At 44.9% G+C, this 21,947-nt stretch overlaps 1 protein-coding gene across 1 annotated transcript in view; it reads right to left on the bottom strand.

Moving 5' to 3' along the window:
- LOC140205474 (transient receptor potential cation channel subfamily M member 4-like) overlaps positions 1–21,947 on the bottom strand; it is a 133,663-nt gene that overhangs the window by 97,547 nt on the left and 14,169 nt on the right. The window contains exons 2-3 of the mRNA XM_072273082.1: positions 21,325–21,392; positions 17,562–17,739 (exon numbers count right to left, since the gene is read on the bottom strand). Coding sequence (XP_072129183.1) covers positions 17,562–17,739; positions 21,325–21,392 — 246 coding nt within the window. The remainder of the gene's footprint in view (positions 1–17,561; positions 17,740–21,324; positions 21,393–21,947) is intronic.

Raw genomic sequence — 21,947 nt, 5'->3', positions numbered from 1 at the left:
CTGGAGGAACTCAGCAGGTTGGGCCGCATCCGTGGAAACGATTGGTCGACGTTTCGGGCCAGAACCCTTCGTCAGGACTGAAGAGGCCCTATAAAGAAGGTGGGGGAGGGTGGGAAGGAGAAGGCTGGTAGGTTCCAGGTGAAAAACCAGTAAGGGGAAAGATAAAGGGGTGGAGGAGGGGAGGCAGGGAGGTGATAGGCTGGAAAGGTGAAGAAAGAATAGGGGAAAACACAATGGGTAGTAGAAGGAGGGGGAACAATGAGGGAGGTGATAGGCAGCTGGGGGAGGGGGCAGAGTGACATAGGGATAGAGGAAGTGAGGGGGAGGGATTTACCGGAAGTTGGAGAATTCTATGTTCATACCAAGGGGCTGGAGACTACCTAGACGGTATATAAGGTTTTGCTCCTCCAGCCTGAGTTTAGCCTCATTATGGCGGTAGAGGAGGCCATGTATGGACATATCTGAATGGGAGTGGGAAGCAGAGTTGAAGTGGGTGGCTACTGGGAGATCCTGTCTGTTGTGGCGGATGGAGTGGAGGTGCTCGACGAAGCAATCCCCCAATCTGCGTCGGACTTCACCGATGTAGAGGAGGCCGCACCGGGAGCACCGGATGCAATAGATGACCCCAACAGACTCACAAGTGAAGTGTTGCCTCACTTGGAAGGACTGTTTGGGGCCCTGAATGGTGGCAAGAGAGGAGGTATAGGGACAGATGTAGCACTTGTGCTTACAGGGATAAGTGCCGGGTGGGAGATCCGTAGGGAGGGACTGATCCCTGCGGAAAGCAGAGAGGGGTGGAGAGGGAAAGATGTGCTTAGTGGTGGGGTCCTGTTGAAGGTGGCAGAAGTTGCGGTGGATAATGTGCTGGATCCGGAGGCTGGTGGGGTGGTAGGTGAGGACAAGGGGAACTCTGTCCCTGTTGTGAGTGTTGCTTTGACCCCAGCATCTGCAGATTATTTTGTGTTTCCAATAAACAACACACGCTTAGGGTCGGTGCGCTTCGGGTTCAACACAAACATAAAAGTTGGAATGTTCCACTGAGAGAACGAAAGCTATGGTGAATGCTGTATAGATACTGCCCCGTGCAAAAGTTATTGTTCACCAGGAAATAACAGAATTCACAATGGCATAAACTTAAAGTGGAAGTATATTTACAAATTTTTCAACTTTAACAAAGAGTTAACAGAAAAAGGGCCCATTATGGTTAAACCCATCTATAATGTGCACATAAATGTTGGGGCTCATTGCTGGGTAGTCAGGTTCTTCGCTTTAATTACTCATGACGCTGGACCCACATTCTGCATTAAAGACACCAGTCACAGTTTGAACTTCCTTCGAATTCCGCTACGAACTAACTGGCTGATTCAGAAGTATTGGCCTTCCTCCTTGGAACCATTTGTCTGCACAAAAAACTTCTTCCAGTGGTGCTTGTCCTTCGAGCAGGGTTCTGCAAGCATCTTGCTTTGTGCTCTTCTCTGCTCTTCACTTCTCCCCCAACTTGTACAGGAAGACCCAAAACCAACCCACACTCTCCTAGAAATTTGATGCCACCAATCTCTCTCGAATGTTCCATGGCATCCCATTGGCCAGAATGTTATCAAGACAAACCTGATTGGCTGACACAACATTCCTAAGTGGATCAAATGACTCCCTATCTTAACAGAAACCAAAATACTGGGCTGTAAAGTTTGATTAACAGAACGCACTGCATTTTACAGCAAAGTTGAAGAGAGTAAAATACCCAACAGTATAACTGTAGTAATACAATAAAACATTTTCTTAACCAGGGTATTAAATTCACACCCCCCCCCAAAACAAAAATAATCATGTTCTCATGACTTTGAAACTTATTACACCATTATTAATAACATAGTATTCAAATGAATGTTGTGATTACAGAACCTCCAATCCATTTGTAAATGGAAGTAACATATCTCACCACTGGGAATAACACAACACTCTGTTTCCCAGACATATCACTTGCCAGCCCGTCTGGAGGTTTCCTGCCTCTCTGAAACCTTCTCATCTCAATTTCAGCTTCTTCAGTCTCAGCAGCTCCCTGTGACTGTTCCTCTTAACTTGGAAATGCCTCACCCTGTCTATCACTCGTACCTTCCTGCAGCTCAGTTCCTCCTGACCCCTGACTGAATTCAGCTTTTAATCCAATTATATTTGAGCCCAGTTCCCCTTCACTGTCCAATATCATGTCTGGCTGTCTCCCTCCCCCCCACTAGATCAGGTCCAGACTGGAAGATTTAGACATCTCTTCATCAACTTTCCGGAAGTTTGCATAAGGTAAGGCATACCACATGCCCACTTCTTCATTCTCTGAGTCTGTACAGGCTTCAGTGGGCTCATTTGGTTTCTTTTAAGATCTTTCCATTGAAATCACTCTATTGTCTGGCTTATCCTCAGCTTATTGCCTTTCTTTTCTCCTTCTCCTTTGCAGAGTTCTTTCACTAGATGTAGGTTCCATGTCAGACTCTGGGTCATGTGCACTCCCTGCCCTAGGGGTAAAAGGTGATACCGATGAAGAATTTTGACAGGGCTATTCCCATCTTCTGGCTTCAACTGGAAAACTGACAAATTTGGCATCTGGCTCTCCACTACGTAAGGCATAGAAACCCAGTGGTTGGCCAACTTATGCTTCCCCTGTGGTCCCAAATTTCTTATTAGAACTCTATCTCCAGGTATCAGTTGAGTGAACTTGATCATTTGATCATATCTCTTCTTCTTTACTTCGTTTTGTTTGGTAGCTGAAACCACTGCTAGCTCATAAACTTTTGGCATTTCTTTCCTTATGTCAGACACATGCTTGAGATACATCTTCTGCGGTAAGTCCTTCCACTGTTTCCAAAGCAAAGATCCACAGGTAACCTCATTTCATCTCAGAACATCAGATAGTATGACGAGTAGCCAGTGTCTTCACTCTGAGTGCAGTTATAACAGTGTACCAAATGTCCAATATGTCGGCTCCACTTGCTCTTTTTGTTGGCATCCAGAGTTCCTGTTGAATCTCTTAGGCTGAGGATCACCTTGTGGGTGATATGGCATAGTCCTTGACTTCTCAACTCCAAGCATGCTCAGTAACTCATGCATGAGCCAACTCTCAAAATCCCTTCCCTGATTACTGTGTATCCTTCTCAGGAGGCCATAATGAATAAAATATTTCTCCTATAACACTCTTTCAACTGTGGGTGCTCTCTGATCCTTTGTGGGAAGGCCTGAGCGCATCTGGTGTAGTGGTCAGTGATGACCAAGACATTCACAGTATTACTAGAATGAGGCTCTATGGAAAGGAAATTCATACACTCTAAATCAAGTGGTCCCATGCTTTGTAGATAGACAAGGGAGCAACTCTTCTACGTAGCGTCTTTCTCTGAATACAACGGATACACAACTTACAGAAATCTTCAACCTCAGGCTTCATTTGTGGCCAATAGAACCGATCTCAGACCAATCATAGGTCTTGTCAAACCCCAAATGCCCTGAGTCATTATGAAGTGACCTCAGTACAATCTTCCGGTACTTCTCAGGCAAAACCATCTGGGAACATCGAGTTCTGTTTGGAGGAGACGCAACCCTGTATAGAACTTTGTTCCTCAACTCCTTTCCCTCATCAGTAGGGGTATGTTTGGGGTGTATGGGATGTCAGGGGTAGCACTTCTGGTGAGGGAACATGTTGCATCCTTTTCAAGGCAGTTTGTCCACCTCTGGTCCCCACCTGGCACTCAGTTCTCACCTGTGGCTCCTCGTAGCTGTTTGCATGCGACAGCCGGCTGAACCAGGTGAGGGTAGCCGACAGGTCTCAAACACACGGTGAGATAGGGAGTTGTCTATCTCAGCACGTGAAGATCCCAGCATGGGCAGATTGAGCAGATGAGACCAATGGAAGGTCCAACGGTCAAGAAGGCGGTCTCTGCAAGCGTCGTGGAACGTGTAGAGCAGGACAAGACACAGAAGATGTCCTGGTCATCCACTGCGTCTAGTCCCATCTCCAGCCATCTCGACTCTGTTTTGCCATTGGATCCAGATGGGAATTGGGAGGAGAGAGTGAGGCTGACGCTGCGCAACTCTCCCTCACTTACAATATGATAAGTGGGTGAGTAGACTTATTTTTCTTGTTTCATTCATGTAGAATTAGATAGCATGCCTGCAGGGTTAGTGCTTTGTTCAGGGTGTCAGATATGGGAATCCAGGGAGACTTCCAGCCTCCCTGATGGCCACATCTGCGCCAGGTGCACCGAGTTGCAGCTCCTCAGAGACCGTGTTAGGGATCTGCAGCTGCAGCTTGATGACCTAGTGCTTATCAGGGAAAGTGAAGAGGTGATAGACAGGAGCTACAGGGAGGTAGTCATCCCTAGGCTACAGGGGTCAGAAAGCTGGGTGACTGTCAAGAGAGGGAAGGGAAATGCCCGGATAGTGGAGAGCACCCCTGTGGCTGTCCCCCTCAGCAACAAATATCTTGTTCTGGATGCTGTTGAGGGGGATGACCTGACGGGGGACGCCCACGGTGACCGGGTCTCTGGCACTGAGCCTGGTGCTGTTGTGCAGGAGAGAAGGAGGGAGAAGAGAAATGCGGTAGTCGTGGGGGATTCCATAGTCAGGGGAACAGACAGGAGATTCTGTGAGCCCGACAGAGATACCCGCATGGTGTGTTGCCTCCCAGGTGCCAGGGTACGGGATGTCTCGGATCGGGTCCTGAATATTCTAAAGGGGGAGGGTGAGCAGCCAGTTGTCTTGGTAATGTTGGTACCAATGACATAGATAGGACAAAGGAGGAGGTCCTGAAGAGAGATTTCCAGGAGTTAGGAAGGAAGCTGAGAAGCAAGACCTCCAGGGTAGTAATCTCGGGATTGCTACCTGTGCCACGTGCTAGCGAGGGCAAGAGTAGTCGGATCAGGCAGATGAATGCCTGGCTGAGAGACTGGTGTAGGGGGCAGGGCTTCAGATTCTTGGATAATTGGGATCTCTTCTGGGGGAAGTATGACCTGTTCAAAAAGGACAGGTTACACCTGAACCCAAAGGGGACCAATATCCTGGCGGGAGAGTTTAATAGAGCTGTTAGGGAGGGTTTAAACTAATTTGGCAGGGGGATGGGAACCGGAATGATAGAGCGGAAGAAGACGAAAACAGAAATAAATCTAAGATAGTGAGCAGTAAAGATGTCAGAAAAGACAGGCAGGTGATGGGGCAAATGTGTGGCCATTGGGATGAGTTGCAGTGCAATAAAGTTGCAGTGAAATCAAAGCAAAAAGTATCGAATACTGGTCTTAAGGTGTTGTACTTAAATGCACGCAGCATAAGAAATAAGGTGGATGATCTTGTTGTACAGCTACAGATTGGCAGGTATGATATTGTGGCCATCACTGAGACCTGGCTAAAGGATGCATGTCTCTGGGAGCTGAACGTCCAAGGATACACGCTGTATCGGAAGAATAGGAAGGTAGGCAGAGGGGGAGGCGTGGCTTTATTGGTAAGAAATGATATTAAATCATTAGAAAGAGGTGATATAGGATCGGAAGGTGCAGAATCTTTATGGGTTGAGCTAAGGAATAGCAGGGGTAAAAGGACCCTGATGGCAGTTATTTATAGGCCTCCAAACAGCTGCAGGGATATGGACTACAAATTACAACTGGAAATAGAAAAGGCTTGTCAGAAGGGCAGTGTTATTATAATTGTGGGGGATTTTAACATGCGAGTAGATTGGAAAAATCAGGTCGGCACTGGATCTCAAGAGAGAGAATTTGTAGAATGTCTGCGAGATAGCTTTTTAGAACACCTTGTTGTTGAGCCCACTAGGGGATCGGCTGTACTGGATTGGGTATTGTGTAATGAACCGGAGGTGACTGGAGAGATTGAGGTGAAGGAATCCTTAGGAGGCAGTGATCATAACATGATTGAGTTCACTGTGAAATTAGAAAAAGAGAAGCCGAAATCTGATGTGTCGGTGCTTCAGTGGAGTAAAGGAAACTACAGTGGCATGAGAGAGGAACTGGCCAAGGTTGACTGGAAAGGGACACTGGCAGGAAAGACAGCGGAGCAGCAGTGGCTGGAGTTTATGCGAGAAATGAGGAATGTGCAAGACAGGTATATTCCAAAAAAGAAGAAATTTTCGAGTGGAAAAAGGATGCAACCGTGGTTGACAAGAGACGTCAAAGCCAAAGTTAAAGCTATGGAGAGGGCATACAAGGAAGCAAAAATTAGTGGGAAGACAGAGGATTGGGAAGTCTTTAAAACCTTACAAAAGGAAACCAAGAAGGTCATTAAAAGAGAAAAGATTAACTATGAAAGGAAACCAGCAAATAATATCGAAGAGGATACTAAAAGCTTTTCCAAGTATATAAAGAGTAAAAGACAGGTGAGAGTAGATATAGGACCGATAGAAAATGATACTGGAGAAATTGTAATGGGAGATGAGGAGATGGCAGAGGAACTGAACAAGTATTTTGCATCAGTCTTCACTGAGGAAGACAGCAGGATACCGGACACTCAAGGATGGCAGGGAAGAGAAGTGTGCACAGTCACAATTACAACAGAGAAAGTACTCAGGAAGCTGAATAGGCTAAAGGTAGATAAATCTCCTGGACCAGATGGAATGCACCCTTGTGTTCTGAAGGAAGTAGCTGTGGAGATTGCGGAGGCATTAGCGATGATCTTTCAAAAGTCGATAGATTCTGGCATGGTTCCGGAGGACTGGAAGATAGCAAATCTCACTCCGCTATTTAAGAAGGGGGCAAGGGAGCAAAAAGGAGATTATAGACCTGTTAGCTTGACGTCAGTGGTTGGGAAGTTGTTGGAGTCGATTGTCAAGGATGAGGTTACAGAGTACCTGGAGGCATATGACAAGATAGTCAGAACTCAGCATGGATTCCTTAAAGGAAAATCCTGCCTGACAAACCTATTACAATTTTTCGAGGAAATTACCAGTAGGCTAGACAAGGGAGATGCAGTGGATGTTGTATATTTGGATTTTCAGAAGGCCTTTGACAAGGTGCCACATATGAGGCTGCTTAACAAGATAAGAGCCCATGGAATTACAGGAAAGTTACATACGTGGATCGAGCGTTGGCTGATTGGCAGGAAACAGAGAGTGGGAATGAAGGGATCCTATTCTGGTTGGCTGCCGGTTACCAGTGGTGTTCCACAGGGGTCCGTGTTGGGGCCGCTTCTTTTTACACTGTACATCAACGATTTGGATTATGGAATAGATGGCTTTGTGGCTAAGTTTGCTGACGATACGAAGATAGGTGGAGGGGCCGGTAGTGCTGAGGAAACGGAGAGTCTGCAGAGAGACTTGGATAGATTGGAAGAATGGGCTGAGAAGTGGCAAATGAAGTACAATGTTGGAAAGTGTATGGTTATGCACTTTGGCAGAAAAAATAAACGGGCAGACTATTATTTAAATGGGGAAAGAATTCAAAGTTCTGAGATGCAACGGGACTTGGGAGTCCTCGTACAGGATTCCCTTAAGTTAACCTCCAGGTTGAGTCAGCAGTGAAGAAGGCGAATGCAATGTCGGCATTCATTTCTAGAGGAATAGAGTATAGGAGCAGGGATGTGATGTTGAGGCTCTATAAGGCGCTGGTGAGACCTCACTTGGAGTACTGTGGGTAGTTTTGGTCTCCTTATTTAAGAAAGGATGTGCTGACGTTGGAGAGGGTACAGAGAAGATTCACGAGAATGATTCCGGGAATGAGAGGGTTAACATATGAGGAACATTTGTCCGCTTTTGGACTGTATTCCTTGGAGTTTAGAAGAATGAGGGGAGACCTCATAGAAATATTTCGAATGTTAAAAGGCATGGACAGAGTGGATGTGGCAAAGTTGTTTCCCATGATGGGGGAGTCTAGTACGAGAGGGCATGACTTCAGGATTGAAGGGCGCCCTTTCAGAACAGAAATGCGAAAAAATTTTTTTAGTCAGAGGGTGGTGAATCTATGGAATTTGTTGCCACGGGCAGCAGTGGAGGCCAAGTCATTGGGTGTCTTTAAGGCAGAGATTGATAGGTATCTGAGTAGCCAGGGCATCAAAGGTTATGGTGAGAAGGCGGGGCAGTGGGACTAAATAGGATAAAATGGATCAGCTCATGATGAAATGGCGGAGCAGACTCGATGGGCCGAATGGCCTACTTCTGCTCCTTTGTCTTATGTTCTTATGGTCTTAAATCCAAATCAAGTGCTAGTCTCGATACCATAGCCGGCTGGTGGCGCAGTGTCATCAGTGCCGGACTCTGGAGCGAAGGTTCCCAAGTTCGAATCCAGTTGGGCCGCTCCCAGACACCCTTTCCATCCGTGCCAGGTTGAGTGTCGAGCTAGCAACTCGACCTCGTAAGAAGTACTAATGGTGTCGAGGTCTTCATCGGTGATGATGGACGAACCTTTTAAGGGGTAAGTTAGGTTGTTTCGTCTTCTCAACTTGGGCCATATCCCCTTTGAGAACAGATGACCAAGTTGTCACCTACACAAGGGTCATCTCACTCTGCTCCTGTCAATTCAGCAGGACTCAAGGCTGGCAACTGCTTCGTGTTCAGCACAGTCAGCTTGCAATATGCTTGTGGAATGGATTGGCTAGAAGCTCCCAAATGATCAGCAGCTCTATCAGGCCAAAGGCTTTGCTCTGATTTTTCAACTGTGTGAAGCTGACACATTGCCTTAACACCAAAGGCAGGAATGTCCTCCCACTCTCCGTTTGTTGCTGGCATCTTATGAGAGCATCGTGACAATGCATCCATATCAATGTTCTGACTTCCCAGACAGTATTTAAGACTTAAATCATAAACAGACAGTGCTGTCAACCAGTGATGATCTGTGGCATCCAATTTTGCTAAGATCATAATATAAGTTAGTGGATTGTTGTCGGTCCTCACCATGAACTTGGCAACATATACAGTAGATATTCACTTAAATTGTCTACCACTGCCCATTTCAATGCCAGAAACTCCAATTTGTGAACAGGGTAGTTCTATTTGGATGGTGACAAACTCCAGCTGATGAAAGCAACAGGTCTCAGCACTTTACCTTGATCCCGATATAAAATGCCACCTAAACCTTCATGGCTAGCATCTGTATGTAGTACATATGGCAACTGGGGGTTTGCAGAGGCAAGCACAGGTGCTTTAGTCAGTAAGCCTCTTCGCACTTTGCATCTCATCTTTCCCCAAAAGACTCTGAAGGTCTAAGATAAACCTTGGCTTCTTCTCCCTTTGTTCTCCCTTTCTTTGCTGAGGGAGGGTAACCACACAGGAGTTGATTCAAAGGGTGGCTTACTCTGGAATAGTCCTTTACAAATCTCCAGTAGTAGCAACAAAACCCAAGGAATGAATGTAGGGGACTTACATTCTTGGGCCTTGACCACATGGCTCCTGCCTCTATCTTAGACGGATCCATAGCCACTCCATTCTGCGAGACTATGTGTCCTACATAGTTGACCAACATCTTACAGAACTGGCACTTGTCCAAAGACAGTTTTAAACCTTCAGTTCTCAGGCAGTCTAACATCCTCAGTAGTCTTGTCTTATTCTCCTCAAGTGTTGATCCCAACACCATGAGATCATCCAAGTATATCAGTACCTCAAGTAGGTTCATGTCTCCAACAGTCTGTTCCATGACATGTTGGAAAGTAGCAGGTGCTCCTGATATGCACTGAGATATGCTTTCATACTGGAAAAATCCAAGCAGACATATGAATGCCATCTTTTCTTCTTCACTCACGGGTTTTTGATAATAGCCACTTATTAGATCCACACACTGAACCATTTGCTTCCACTTAAGTAGGCCAGAGCATTCTCAATCCATGAAACAGTATATCGGTCTGGGACCGTACGTCTGTTCAATGTTTGATAATCAGCCCACATTTGTACCTTCCCATTCTTTTTCCTCACAACAAATATGGGTGATGAATGGGGACTTCTCAACCGAGTGGTAATTCCAACTTCCTTTAGTTTAAGCAGGTGCTGCCGAACATCTTCAACTTCTGCTGGTGCCAGCTGCTGAGACCTCTCTCGGAAAGATGTGTCCTCTGTCACTCTAATAGTGTGTTGGAGGAACTAACATCAAGCTTGTCAGTAGGAAAGGCATCTTCACATTCCAACATCTTCTCAGTTAATCTCTTTTCCCATTCCTCGGGTATCGGTGAGTCACCAGAGTTGAATGATTTCAATGTCAACTTACCCAACCCAGGAGACTGTCTCCTTTCCATTCTCCTCACCAGAAAACTAGACATGCTGTCACAGGAAAAAGATGTACAATTTGCATCCCACGTCGGAGAGTAACATCTCTTCTTGAGATATTCCTGACAATCACTGTAATCTTGTTTGCATAGACAGCTGAAGATCTCTGCAGTTCAGGTCTCACCAGCACTCCTGCAGGTAGGTTTGACTCTTCTTCCTGATCATCCAGGGATTCCACCAGGAAGGCCAAGGTGTTGGGCAAATCTGGGGGTTCCTGTCACTCTAGCTACTCCTCCAGAATGTAACATGACAAGGTTATACTGGGTATTCCACACAGTTTCTCATTTATGCTCATCATCTGGCTTAGGAGGAATTTGTACCTTCTCAAAAGCAGCTCTGACCATAGGATGAATGAACAAGGTTTTCAGACAATTCTCTCCACTCCTCTCCTTGCATGCTCCCATGAGACTTCTCTCAGTGGAAGTATTTGTTCTCACATGTATGGAAGCTGCTCCTTTTTTTGACCAGATCAGGGCAGACCAACACTAATGAATCAATAGTTTCAGCTACTCCAACATCTGCTTCCAAAACAAGAAGTAACCATCATATGAGTACTCATCAGCACTAAGCCCCCAAATCTCAAGGGCAGTGAGAGGCGTCAATGGCAAATGCATCAAATACCAGTTGTAAAAGGATCTGTGCAGTAAAGTAACTGAGAATCTGTGTCATGTAAGGCTCTAGCATAAATACCTTCAATCTGTATATGGATACATCAGAGTTTGTAAACTTACAGGAGTAGTGTTTTGCACTTTAGTATTTGTGGTGATACACTGATTAGAATGTGTTTGCTCCAGGACATTATGTCATTCCGTTACTGGGTCCCTCTGTAGTTTTGCCTCTTCTTTTTCCTAACTGATTAACCACTGATTTACTTTTCAAAGATTTTCCTGTCACAGTTTCTCTTGAAATGTCCACCTTCTCCACAGTTGTTACAGAAACTATCAGTCATCTCCCAATTCCAAAGACTGTCTTCAGCAGCATTCCTCTGCTTAGTAAGTCCTAAAGGTGGGCTGGGTTTCCTAGTGGACTTGTCATGTTTAGCTGCAGTATTAGCAGATATCAACCAAGATACCTCGGCATGGACGTTTTCACTTCTTTTTGCAAAACCTCTACTTGTGTGGCATCAGGGGTCACTTTAGCAGTAGGGGCTACAACTGAAGACATTGCCCAACTGTTGGAATTATTCTGATTCTCCATAATATTTTCCTCCTCTCTTGCTCTCTAAGTAACTGAGTAAAAGATGGAGGAGGGTGAGGATGGACCAGTTCAAAATTTAAATCAACAGCTGAAGGACCTATTAGACTTTTAACATCAGACAAAGTCTTCTCCTCACTCCGTAGAAATAAAGAATTTGCCTTTAAAATCTTCACCTTCAGAATTTTCACCACACTCAGTTACATTCTCAGCAACTTTAAAGATATGAACTGGCCGTGGCCTGCCTCTCCAGGTACCCCTATGCTATCAGGCAGTGTGAACTCAGTCATGTCACCGGTGGTGTGTACTAGCACAACATTTTTACAATTGATTTATCTAAATGCCAATCAGTGTAACTTTCCCCAATACTTTACAGAACTCACCATTCCATATAACATGTCATCAATAATTCTGGCAGAAACCTCACTCAGAACGCAAGTATTTCGAGTGGATAATCCCTTCTTGTTGCACCAGACCTTAATTTTCATGGTATCTATATTAAAATACCTTAATTATGTTACACTTAAAACACCAATTTAAATACAGGCTTAAACAAAAAAAAACGCTTCACCAATCCTTATACAGCAGTCATACAGCATTCTATCCCGGATGAGCCCCCAAATATGTAACCCTTTCACTGCAGCTCATAACAAATTAAGTTCATTAATATCTCTGGCTAACAGCCACGTGATTCAGCAATGCATGGGTAATGGCGAGACAGCCACCTCTAATAAACAACACATGTCTACGGTCAGTGTGATTCGAGTTCAACCAAACAGAAAAGTTGGAATGTTCCATTGAGGGAACGAAAGTTATGGTGAATGTCGTATAGATACTGCTCCATACACAAATTACTGTTCACCATGAAATAATGGAACTCACACTGGCATAAACTTAAAGTGGAAATATATTTACAAAGTTTTCAACTTTAACAAAGCGTTAACAGAAAAAGAGTCCATTATAAAAGAACCCATCTATAATGTGCACATGAACGTTGGAGCTCATTGCTGGGTAGTTGGGTGCTTTGCTTTAATTACTCACAGCGCTGAACCCACGTTCTGCATTAAAACACCAGCCACAGTTTGAACTTCCCTCTAACTGGGAAACTCAGAAGTATTGGCACTTCCTCAATGGAACCAATTGTTTGCACAAAGAACTTCTTCCAACGGTGCCTGTCCTTCTGGCAGGGTTCTGTGAGCATCTTCCATTGTGCTCTTCTCCGCTCCTCATTTCTCCCCCAACTCCTGCGGGAAGACCCAAAACCAACTCACGTTCTCCTAGAAATTTAATGCCACCAATCTCTCTCGAATGTTCCATAGCATTCCATTGGTCAGAATATTATCAAGGCAAACCCAATTGGCTGATATAGCATTCCTAAGCGGTTCAAATGACTCCTTATCTTAACAGAAAGCAAAATACTAGACTGTAAAGTTTGATTAACAGATCACACTGCGTTTTACAGAAAAGTTGTGGATAATAAAATACCCAACAGCATAACTGTAGTAATACAATAAAACATGTTCATAGCTGTATGAACAATTGACATACTAACTCTTCCATCTTTGGAATATGGGAGGAAACTGGAGCACCCAGAGGAAAGCTACACGTCACAGGGAGAACATGCAAACTCCATACAGACAGCGGCGGAATGGAACACGTGTCACTGGTGTTGTAATAGTGTTATACTAACCACTACATTACTGTGCCACCCCAGTAAGTAGGATTGATGCAAATAGTAAAGTAGGATTAGTGGTTAATAGATGTATGGACTTGTTAGGCTGAAAAGTCTCTTTCTTTGCTGTCTCTCTATGACTCTACAACTTGGTGCTACATGATATTACTTCCTCCCATTGGAGAGAACAGGCTCTCTTGGTTCCTCCAGAATATAATACCCCTGCGGGTGCAGGTCTCTCTCAGTCCACCAGGATTTTGGTGTGGAGTTGTCTGGTGTCCAAGATGAATCAGGAATTTCCTAAACAACAGGAATTCTGCAGATGCTGGAAATTCAAGCAACACACATAAAAGTTGCTGGTGAACGCTAGACGAAGGGTCTCGGCCTGAAACGTCGACTGCACCTCTTCCTAGAGATGCTGCCTGGCCTGCTGCGTTCACCAGCAACTTTTATGTGTGTTTCAGGAATTTTCTAGCTGGGAGATGAGATTGCAACTGTAACAGAGATTCCTCAATGTGGATAACCTCCATCCCTTCACTGCAGTAGTTGCTTCCCTCCTCTGTGTCCACAGTATAGAACGGTAACGGTTAGTGCAATTACTTTACAGCAGCCAGCCGTAACTTCGGGGTTCACAGTCCGAAGGGAGTTTGTACATTCTCCCTGTGTTCGTGTGGGTTTCCTCTGGGTGCTCCAGTTTTCTCCCACATTCCAAAGACCCATGGTTCGGGTTCATGAGATGTGGCTGTACAATGTTGGAGCCTGAAGTGTGGCCAACACTTGAAAATGTCCTGCAAAATCTTGGCTGATTTGATTTTATGCAAAGACTGTATTTCACTGTCCCAAGAGATCCTGCAGATGCTGGAAATCCTGCAAAGCAACACACACAAAATGCTGGAGGAACTCAGCAGGTCAGGCAGCATTGATGAAACTGAGTAAACAGTTGATGTTTCGGGCTAAGACTCAGCTTGAACTGTTTATTCATTTCCATAGATGCTGCCTGACCTGCTGAGTTCCTCAGCCTTTTTTGTGTGTTGCTGATGGATTTCACTGTACGTTTTGATGTACATGTGACAAATAAAAGCTAATCAATAAATCTTTTCTCAGCTTTTGCCTCCCTCCTGGAGGGAGCTGACATAGGACTTCGAACTTACCACCATACCCGCCCAGGGCCAGGAGAAGCAGGTCAGCTATCATCCTTTCAGGCTGCAGAGTAGGCTCAAGGCCCTCACCAGTGTCTATTTTACAGGAATCAACAGAGACTTGGAGGGACGTTTCAATTGGCCCGTTGCAAAAGAGTGGGGGCAATGGGTTAAATTGGCGAACATGTTCATAGGGCTAGCCCACACGGGTTGGACAGAATAATAACTGATCTGTAAAATTTTTGGTGTTAACTTTTCACGGGCTACGCTTACGGTCAGCATTAATTACCATCCCAATTGTGCTTGAACTGTGAGTTACTGGACTACTTTGGAGAGCCCGCCTCTGGGTCTGGAGTCACTTACATATCCGCAAAGTCCTTCACCAAAGGCTTTACTGAACTAGATTGAGTACAAACAGCAATCTGGTAGTTGATTAATTCATTGGTCTGAAGATAAAATTAGAACTTAAACAAATGGGGAGCAGGAAGGTTCAGCAGGTAGTGCTACTGCTTTCTAGCTACAGAGACCTGGGTTCAATCCTGACCTTAGGCGCTGTCCGTGTGAAGTTTTCACGATCTCCCTGTGGGTTTCATCTGGTTTCCTGCCACATTCCAAAGATATGTCTTGAGGCTAATTGGCCTCCGTAAATTAGTTTAGGTATGTGTTTAAAGGATCAAGGATTTTTTGTGAGCGCTGTGTGAGAGAAGATGGGTTTTTAGGGGTGCAGAGCAATGACAGTGGGGATGGGAATGATGGGAGTCAGCATGATCGAATGGGCTGAATGGCCTCCCACATTGTGAAGACGTACAGTTTAGAGTTAGTCAGTTGTGGGCGTGCTATACTGGCACTGGAAGCATGGTGACACTTGTGGGCTGCTCCCTGCATATGAGGCAAATGCCGTATTTCACTGTTTGCTTGGATGTTTTGATATACATATGACAAATGGGTAATGAGTGAAGGTCGTGCATTTCCCTCTCCACTGGTCGGACATCTGAAGCTGATTCTGTGAAAATGATTCCGGTTTTATTTCTCCAGTGGCTGTGGCAGAGTTTAAATTCAGCCTCCAAGGTCACTGTTTTAATCACAAAGTCTCTGTGGCCCTCCCCTTAGCCAGAGGCAACTTCCTGCTGTTGTTCGGCAGGTGAATCACACACACTTTTGGAGTGTTACTGAACTGTTCCCTTTTCCCTCATTATGCTATCATCAACTTGTTCATTCAAGGAAAATCAGTCAAGGCCTGGTGACATGCTCAGGCAGCCCTCAGCTGACTACTGACTGCGATGAGGCTGTTCTTCTTTTCTTAAGGATCCAGGAATTGCCTAAAGAGCCAACAGTGACCGTCTGTCACTCGCTGCCTTGGAACTGGGTGAGAAGGGAGAACACAACTGACACCATTACTTGAAGCATTCCACATGCAGCTTGCCTCTGGATGCCTCCCACATTCCACACACCCTGCTCTTTCGTCTTTCACCACCTGAAAGCACAAGCTAAGTTTGTGAAGCAGGTCTCCATCTGGACACATTCCAACCTTTGGGACTCAATCCTGAATTCAACAATTCCAAATACCCAGCCTTTCCTGTTTATGTTGAACTGGCCAGTCCTGCTAGGAAGTCATCAGATTTTCCTCAGCATTTCCTTTTGTTTCAATTTGCCATGTTGTGTTCTGTGTCTCACTGTTCCAACATGTCCCCTTGTTTTTCTATCTCACACAGATTGCTTTCAGCAGCCAAAACACTACGTCATCTGGACAACCCTCTCACAAACACCCCTCTCTGTTCTCTCTGCAACTTCAAAATCCAACATTCAGGATTGTTTATTGTCATTCTTCAAGACACACATGTAAAGGAGAACAAAGTGATTGTACTGTGGATCTGAAGCACCATTAAAAAACACAATAAACATAAAGAACACAATATAAACAGAAAAGTGATGCTATCAAACACATTGTACATGTAACTGTATGAGTGAATTATGAAGAATCTGAATTTGAAACACACGTGTCTTCTCATTTCTCTAGTTCTGAAAAAGGTCCATTGACCTGAAACATTAAGTCTCTCCACAGACCCTGCCTGTCCTGCTGACAGTTTGAGTCTTTATTTCAGGATGTACAGTTTAAAAAAAATCTTTAAAACAGCGCAAACACCAATTCTGGTCAAATACGCAACAGTGAGTATTCACAGAGAGTTTACTGGCAGGTTAGAGAGGAAAGGTTCAAATCCCACTCCAGAGACCTTTGTATAAGACAAACACCTCTGTGCAGTACTGAGAGTGTACTGCGCTCTCTTTTGGAGGTGACATTTCAACTGTGACTCTCCCTGCTGTTCTGTAAAATAGAATGTTTACAGCATTTACAGAAGGAAAATTGGGGTGGCATAGTAGTGTGACAGTTTGCACCAGGTTATTACAGCACCAGTGACCTGGGTTCAGGTTTTAGTTCCACAATGCTCTTTGTAAGGAGTTTGTACATTCTCCCCGTGACCACGTGGATTTCCTCTGAGTGCTCTGGTTTCCTCCCATCTGCAAGAATTTCCCTTGTTTGGGTTGGTAGGTTAATTGGTCACATGGGTTTCATTGGGCAGAGGGGGCTTGTTGGGCTGGGAGTGCCTGTTACCAGCTGTATCTCTAAATCAGGGGTCCCCAACCTTTTTTACGCATGGACCCCCTACCATTAACCAAGCAGTCCATGGTTCTAACTCAAATATACAGCGGATTCTGGTTAACTGGGATACATCAAGACCAGTACATTTTGGCCCAATTAAGTGCTGCCCAATTAGCAAAAGTTTCATGGAAATAGTTAAAAAGATATTAAAAAAAGACATATTACTGTTTAACTGAGTAAATGATGTATTTAAATAAAACATAGAACAAATTAGAACACTACTAATACAGTACTATAAAATTATGTATTCGTTCTTAATAGTTATCGATGGAGGAATTCATCCAGTGTACACTACAATGTTCTTTTGAATAACTGTAAATGAACAAAACCAGCACAGACACCTAGTGCAGATAATGGACTGCCTTCATGCAATACTTTCAATGATTGCATCCTCCAAATCTTCATTTTCATTGTAACATTCAAGATAATTGTCAATGCTTTCAAATGCTTTGTGGTCACTAATTTGTTGAACTAGTGAAATCGTTTCATTTTCACTCCCGGCTGTTTCTGGCATCTCCAAGTCTGAATGCTGAGACTAGTTAGATAATTTCCTCAGAGCAGCAAAACCAGAGACCTTGGTTTGAGCTGTAAGGTTCACGGTTAGCTCTTTTTGTCCTGAACACAGTCACAGTGGGGTGGGGGTGGTGGAGGGTGGATATCCCCTACCTTTCCATGTCTCCGGCCTTTCCCAAAAAACTCAACATCCCCGAAGGCGTCTGTTGGCTCCTCTGTTGTGTGCTCATCTGTGTTCCACCTGCTGATAATGGCGGCTCCAAAGTTGTCCTCCGTTGCCACTGCACGGTGGTGCTCCTTCAGGGAACCACATTGGCAGATTTGCTGCTTGCTGGGCAGGGAAATGGAGAGATGAGTTAGCTGGGCTACGGAGATAGACACCAGTGATGTGAGGAGCAGGGTGGGATGGAGCGAAAGGGAATTAGAGGAGGCAGGAGGAGATGGATGGATGGGAGAGACAGTGAGAGGGAGGGAGGATGATAGAGGAGGTCATCGATGGCTGAACTGACCACTAACTTACCCTGGTAGTGGGGAGGCCATGTGTAAAAACAACAGTTTCCCAACCAGAGGTGGAGAAAGAGAGTGAGAGAGAGAGCGAGAGAGAGAGAGAGAGAGAGAGAGAGAGTGAGTGAGAGAGAGAGAAAGAGAGAGAAAGTGAGAGAGAGCGAGAGAGAGGAGAGACATACAGAGTGGGGGGTGGGGGGAGAGAGAGAGCGAGAAGAAGACACACAGAGTGGGGAAAGAGAGAGAGACAAATGGAGGAACAGAGAGAGAGGGAGAGAGAAACAGAGAGAAAGAGGAGAGAGAGAAACAGAGAGAGAGGTGGGGAGGTGCAAAAGGAGGGACAGTGTGTTGCAAACTTGAAGTATCTTCAGATTCCATCTAAATCTCTATTCTTTGCCTTCAATCTATGCCCTCTGGTCACAGATGCATCCCCTAAGGAGAGATGTTTCTCACTACCTACCCCATCTATGCCCCTGATCATCTTGCATGTACTCAGGTCCTCCCTCGGCTTCCTCCGCAGAAGGGAAACGAACCTAACTATCCTATGTCTCCTTGTAAGTGAATCTCCTCTGCACCCTCCCCAGTGCAATCTCATTCTTTTGATAATGTGGCAACCAGAACTTCATCCAGTCCTCCTGCTGTGGCCTAACCAACTGCTTATGAAGTTGTAGGCATGACTCCTGCTCTTACGACCATATAACAATTACAGCATGGAAACAGGCCATCTTGGCCCTTCTAGTCCGTGCCGAACTCTTACTCCCACATAGTCCCACCAACCTTCATTCAGCCCATAACCCTCCATTCCTTTTCTGTCCATATATCTATCCAATTTAACTTTAAACGACAACATCGAACCTGCCTCAGCCACTTCTGCTGGAAGCTCGTTCCACACAGCTACCACTCTCTGAGTAAAGAAGTTCCCCCTCATGTTACCCCTAAACTTTTGCCCTTTAACTCTCAACTCATGTCCTCTTGTTTGAATTTTGCCCACTCTCAATGGAGAAAGCCTATCCACGTCAACTCTATCTATCCCCCTCATAATTTTAAATACCTCTATCAAGTCCCCCCTCAACTTTCTACACTCCAAAGAATAAAGACCTAACTAGTTCAACCTTTCTCTGTAACTTAGGAGCTGAAACCCAGGCAACATTTTAGTAAATCTCCTCTGTACTCTCTCAATTTTATTGACATCTTTCCTACAATTCAGTGATCAGAACTGTACACAATACTCCAAATTTGGCCTCACCAATGCCTTATACAATTTCAACATTACATTCCAACTCCTATACTCAATGCTCTGATTTATAAAGGCCAGCATACCAAAAGCTTTCTTCACCACCCTATCCACATGAGATTCCACCTTCAGGGAACTATGCACCATTATTCCTAGATCCCTCTGTCCTACAGCATTCTTCAATGCCCTACCATTGACCATGTATGTCCTATTTTGATTAGTCCTACCAAAATGTAGCACCTCACATTTTTCAGCGTTAAACTCCATCTGCCATCTTTCAGCCCACTCTTCTAACTGGCCTAAATCTCTCTGCAAGCTTTGAAAACCTACTTCATTGTCCACAATGCCACCTATCTTAGTATCATCTGCATACTTACTAATCCAATTTACCACCCCATCATCCAGATCATTAATATATATGACAAACAGCATTGGACCCAGTACAGATCCCTGAGGCACACCGCTACACACCGTCCTCCAATCTGACACACAGTTATCCACCACTACTCTCTGGCGTCTCCCATCCAGCCACTGCTGAATCCATTTTACTACTTCGATATTAATGCCTAACGATTGAACCTTCTTAACTAACCTTCCGTGTGAAACCTTGTCAAAGGCCTTACTAAAGTCCATATAGACAACATCCACCGTTTTACCCTCATCAACTTTCCTAGTAATCTCTTCAAAAAAATCAATAAGATTTGTCAAACATGACCTTCCATGCACAAATCCATGTTGACTGTTCCTAATCAGACCCTGTCTATCCAGATAATTATATATACCATCTCTAAGAATACTTTCCATCAATTTACCCACCACTGACGTCAAGCTCACAGGCCGATAATTGCTAGGTTTACTCTCCGAACCCTTTTTAAACAATGGAACAACATGAGCAATATGCCAATCCTCCGGCACCATCCCCGTTTCTAATGACATTTGAAATATTTCTGTCAGAGCCCCTGCTATTTCCACACTAACTTCCCTCAAGGTCCTAGGGAATATCCTGTCCGGACCCGGAGACTTATCCACTTTTCCATTCCTTAAAAGCGCCAGTACTTCTGCTTTCTCTTATAATAAGAACACTTCAAAGTCTCTCAGATTGGCACATGGGTGTAAGGAAACTTGATGCTATGGGCTGTGTAGGAGGGAAGGGTTAGGTTGTTTGTCGAGCCTGTTTAGATTGGTCAACATGGCATTTTGGGTCGAGCTGTGTTGAGGTTGAGAGGGTTGAGGATTTCAAGTTCCGAGGTGTGACTATCATCGATAGCATGTCCTGGTTCAACTACATGGATGTCATGGCCAAGAAAGCTCACCAACTCCTTTATTTCTCTGGTGCGGGTGGGGGGGACTAAAGAAATCTGGCATATCCCTGTTGACCTGAACCAATTGTTATCGAAGCACCATAGAAACCATTCTGTCTGTATACATCACAGCTTGGCATGGTAACTGCTCTGCACGTGACCATAAGAAACTGGAGAAAGTTGCTTGTGGACACAGCTCAGCACATCACAGGAACCAGCCTCCATTCAATGGACTCTGTTCGTACCTCTTGCTGCCTCAGTAAAGTAGCCATAATAGTCAAAGACCTCCCCCATCCCAGATATTCTCTCCTCTTCCCTCTCCCATCCCAGGCATACCCTCCTTTTCCCTCTGAGGACGCAATTGCCTGAAAGGATGTTCCAGGCTCAAGTAGAGCTTCTATCCCACTGTTTTCAGACTCTTGAATGGAATTCTTGTATGATAAAATGGACTTTAGCCCTCACAACTCACCTCAATATGATCTTACACTTTATCGTTTACCTGCACTACACTCTTTCAGTGGCTGTTACACTTTATTCCATATCAGTATTGTTTTACCTTGTTTACCACAATATAATGTACACTGATCTGTATGAACAGTATGAAAGACAACCTTTTCACTGTATCTCATTACATATGACAATAGTAAACCAATACCAAGACAAACATCCCTCTGCTTCTACGCCACACTCTCCCCTTGTGTATCCCTATACTCCTCACGTGTCCAACATTTGCCTGGTGACACTCAATGTTTTCCCAAAATATCCCTCCTGTGTATCCCTCCATTTCCCAGAGTATCCTCCATGCCCCAACGGTTGTATCTCCTCTGGGCCACCAACCATGCCCCTTTAACCTGCCTGAGCGCACACAGTCCTTTACCTTTGGTCACTTGTATCCTCAAGGAAGGTGGAGCATGTTTTCTTTTTAATCACCTTGGGTATCCAGCTCTGTTAGATGAAAATACATAGATATCAGTGGAGATTGGTGCCTTGTGGAGTATATTGGGCAATGAACAACTAGCGACGACCTAGTAACACTGCGGCCCCAAAATGATCAATAAAGAAAAAGCTTGATATGAACATAGCACCTCTGGACTTGTGATGAGACACAGTGAGGCAGCAAACTTATTCTTAGGGGTTTTCTTACCACATTGGCCATCCTCCAGTCCTCTGGCACCTCACCTGTGGCTACGGACATTTTAATCATCTCTGCTAGGGCCCCTGCAATGTCTGCACTAGCATCCCACAAGGTCCAAGGGAACACCCTATCAGGCCCTGAGGAGTTATCCAGCCTAATTTGCCTCAAATCGTGGCAATCATGCCAGTGCCGAGGAAGATCAGGGTAAGCTGCTTTCAGTACTATCACCCAGTGGCATTCACATCCACTGTGATGGAGTGCGTTCTGGCCAGAGTCAACTCCTGCCTGGGCCTGCTGTATTCGCTGCAATAGGTCTACAGTGTATGCAATCTGACAGGCTCTCACTTTGGCTGTGGATCACCTGG

The sequence above is a fragment of the Mobula birostris genome, chromosome 11 (genome assembly GCF_030028105.1).
Source record: "Mobula birostris isolate sMobBir1 chromosome 11, sMobBir1.hap1, whole genome shotgun sequence".
NCBI lineage: Eukaryota > Metazoa > Chordata > Chondrichthyes > Myliobatiformes > Myliobatidae > Mobula > Mobula birostris.
The sequence above is the reverse complement of the archived record's forward strand: the minus strand, read 5'-3'. Positions and strand labels throughout refer to the sequence as shown.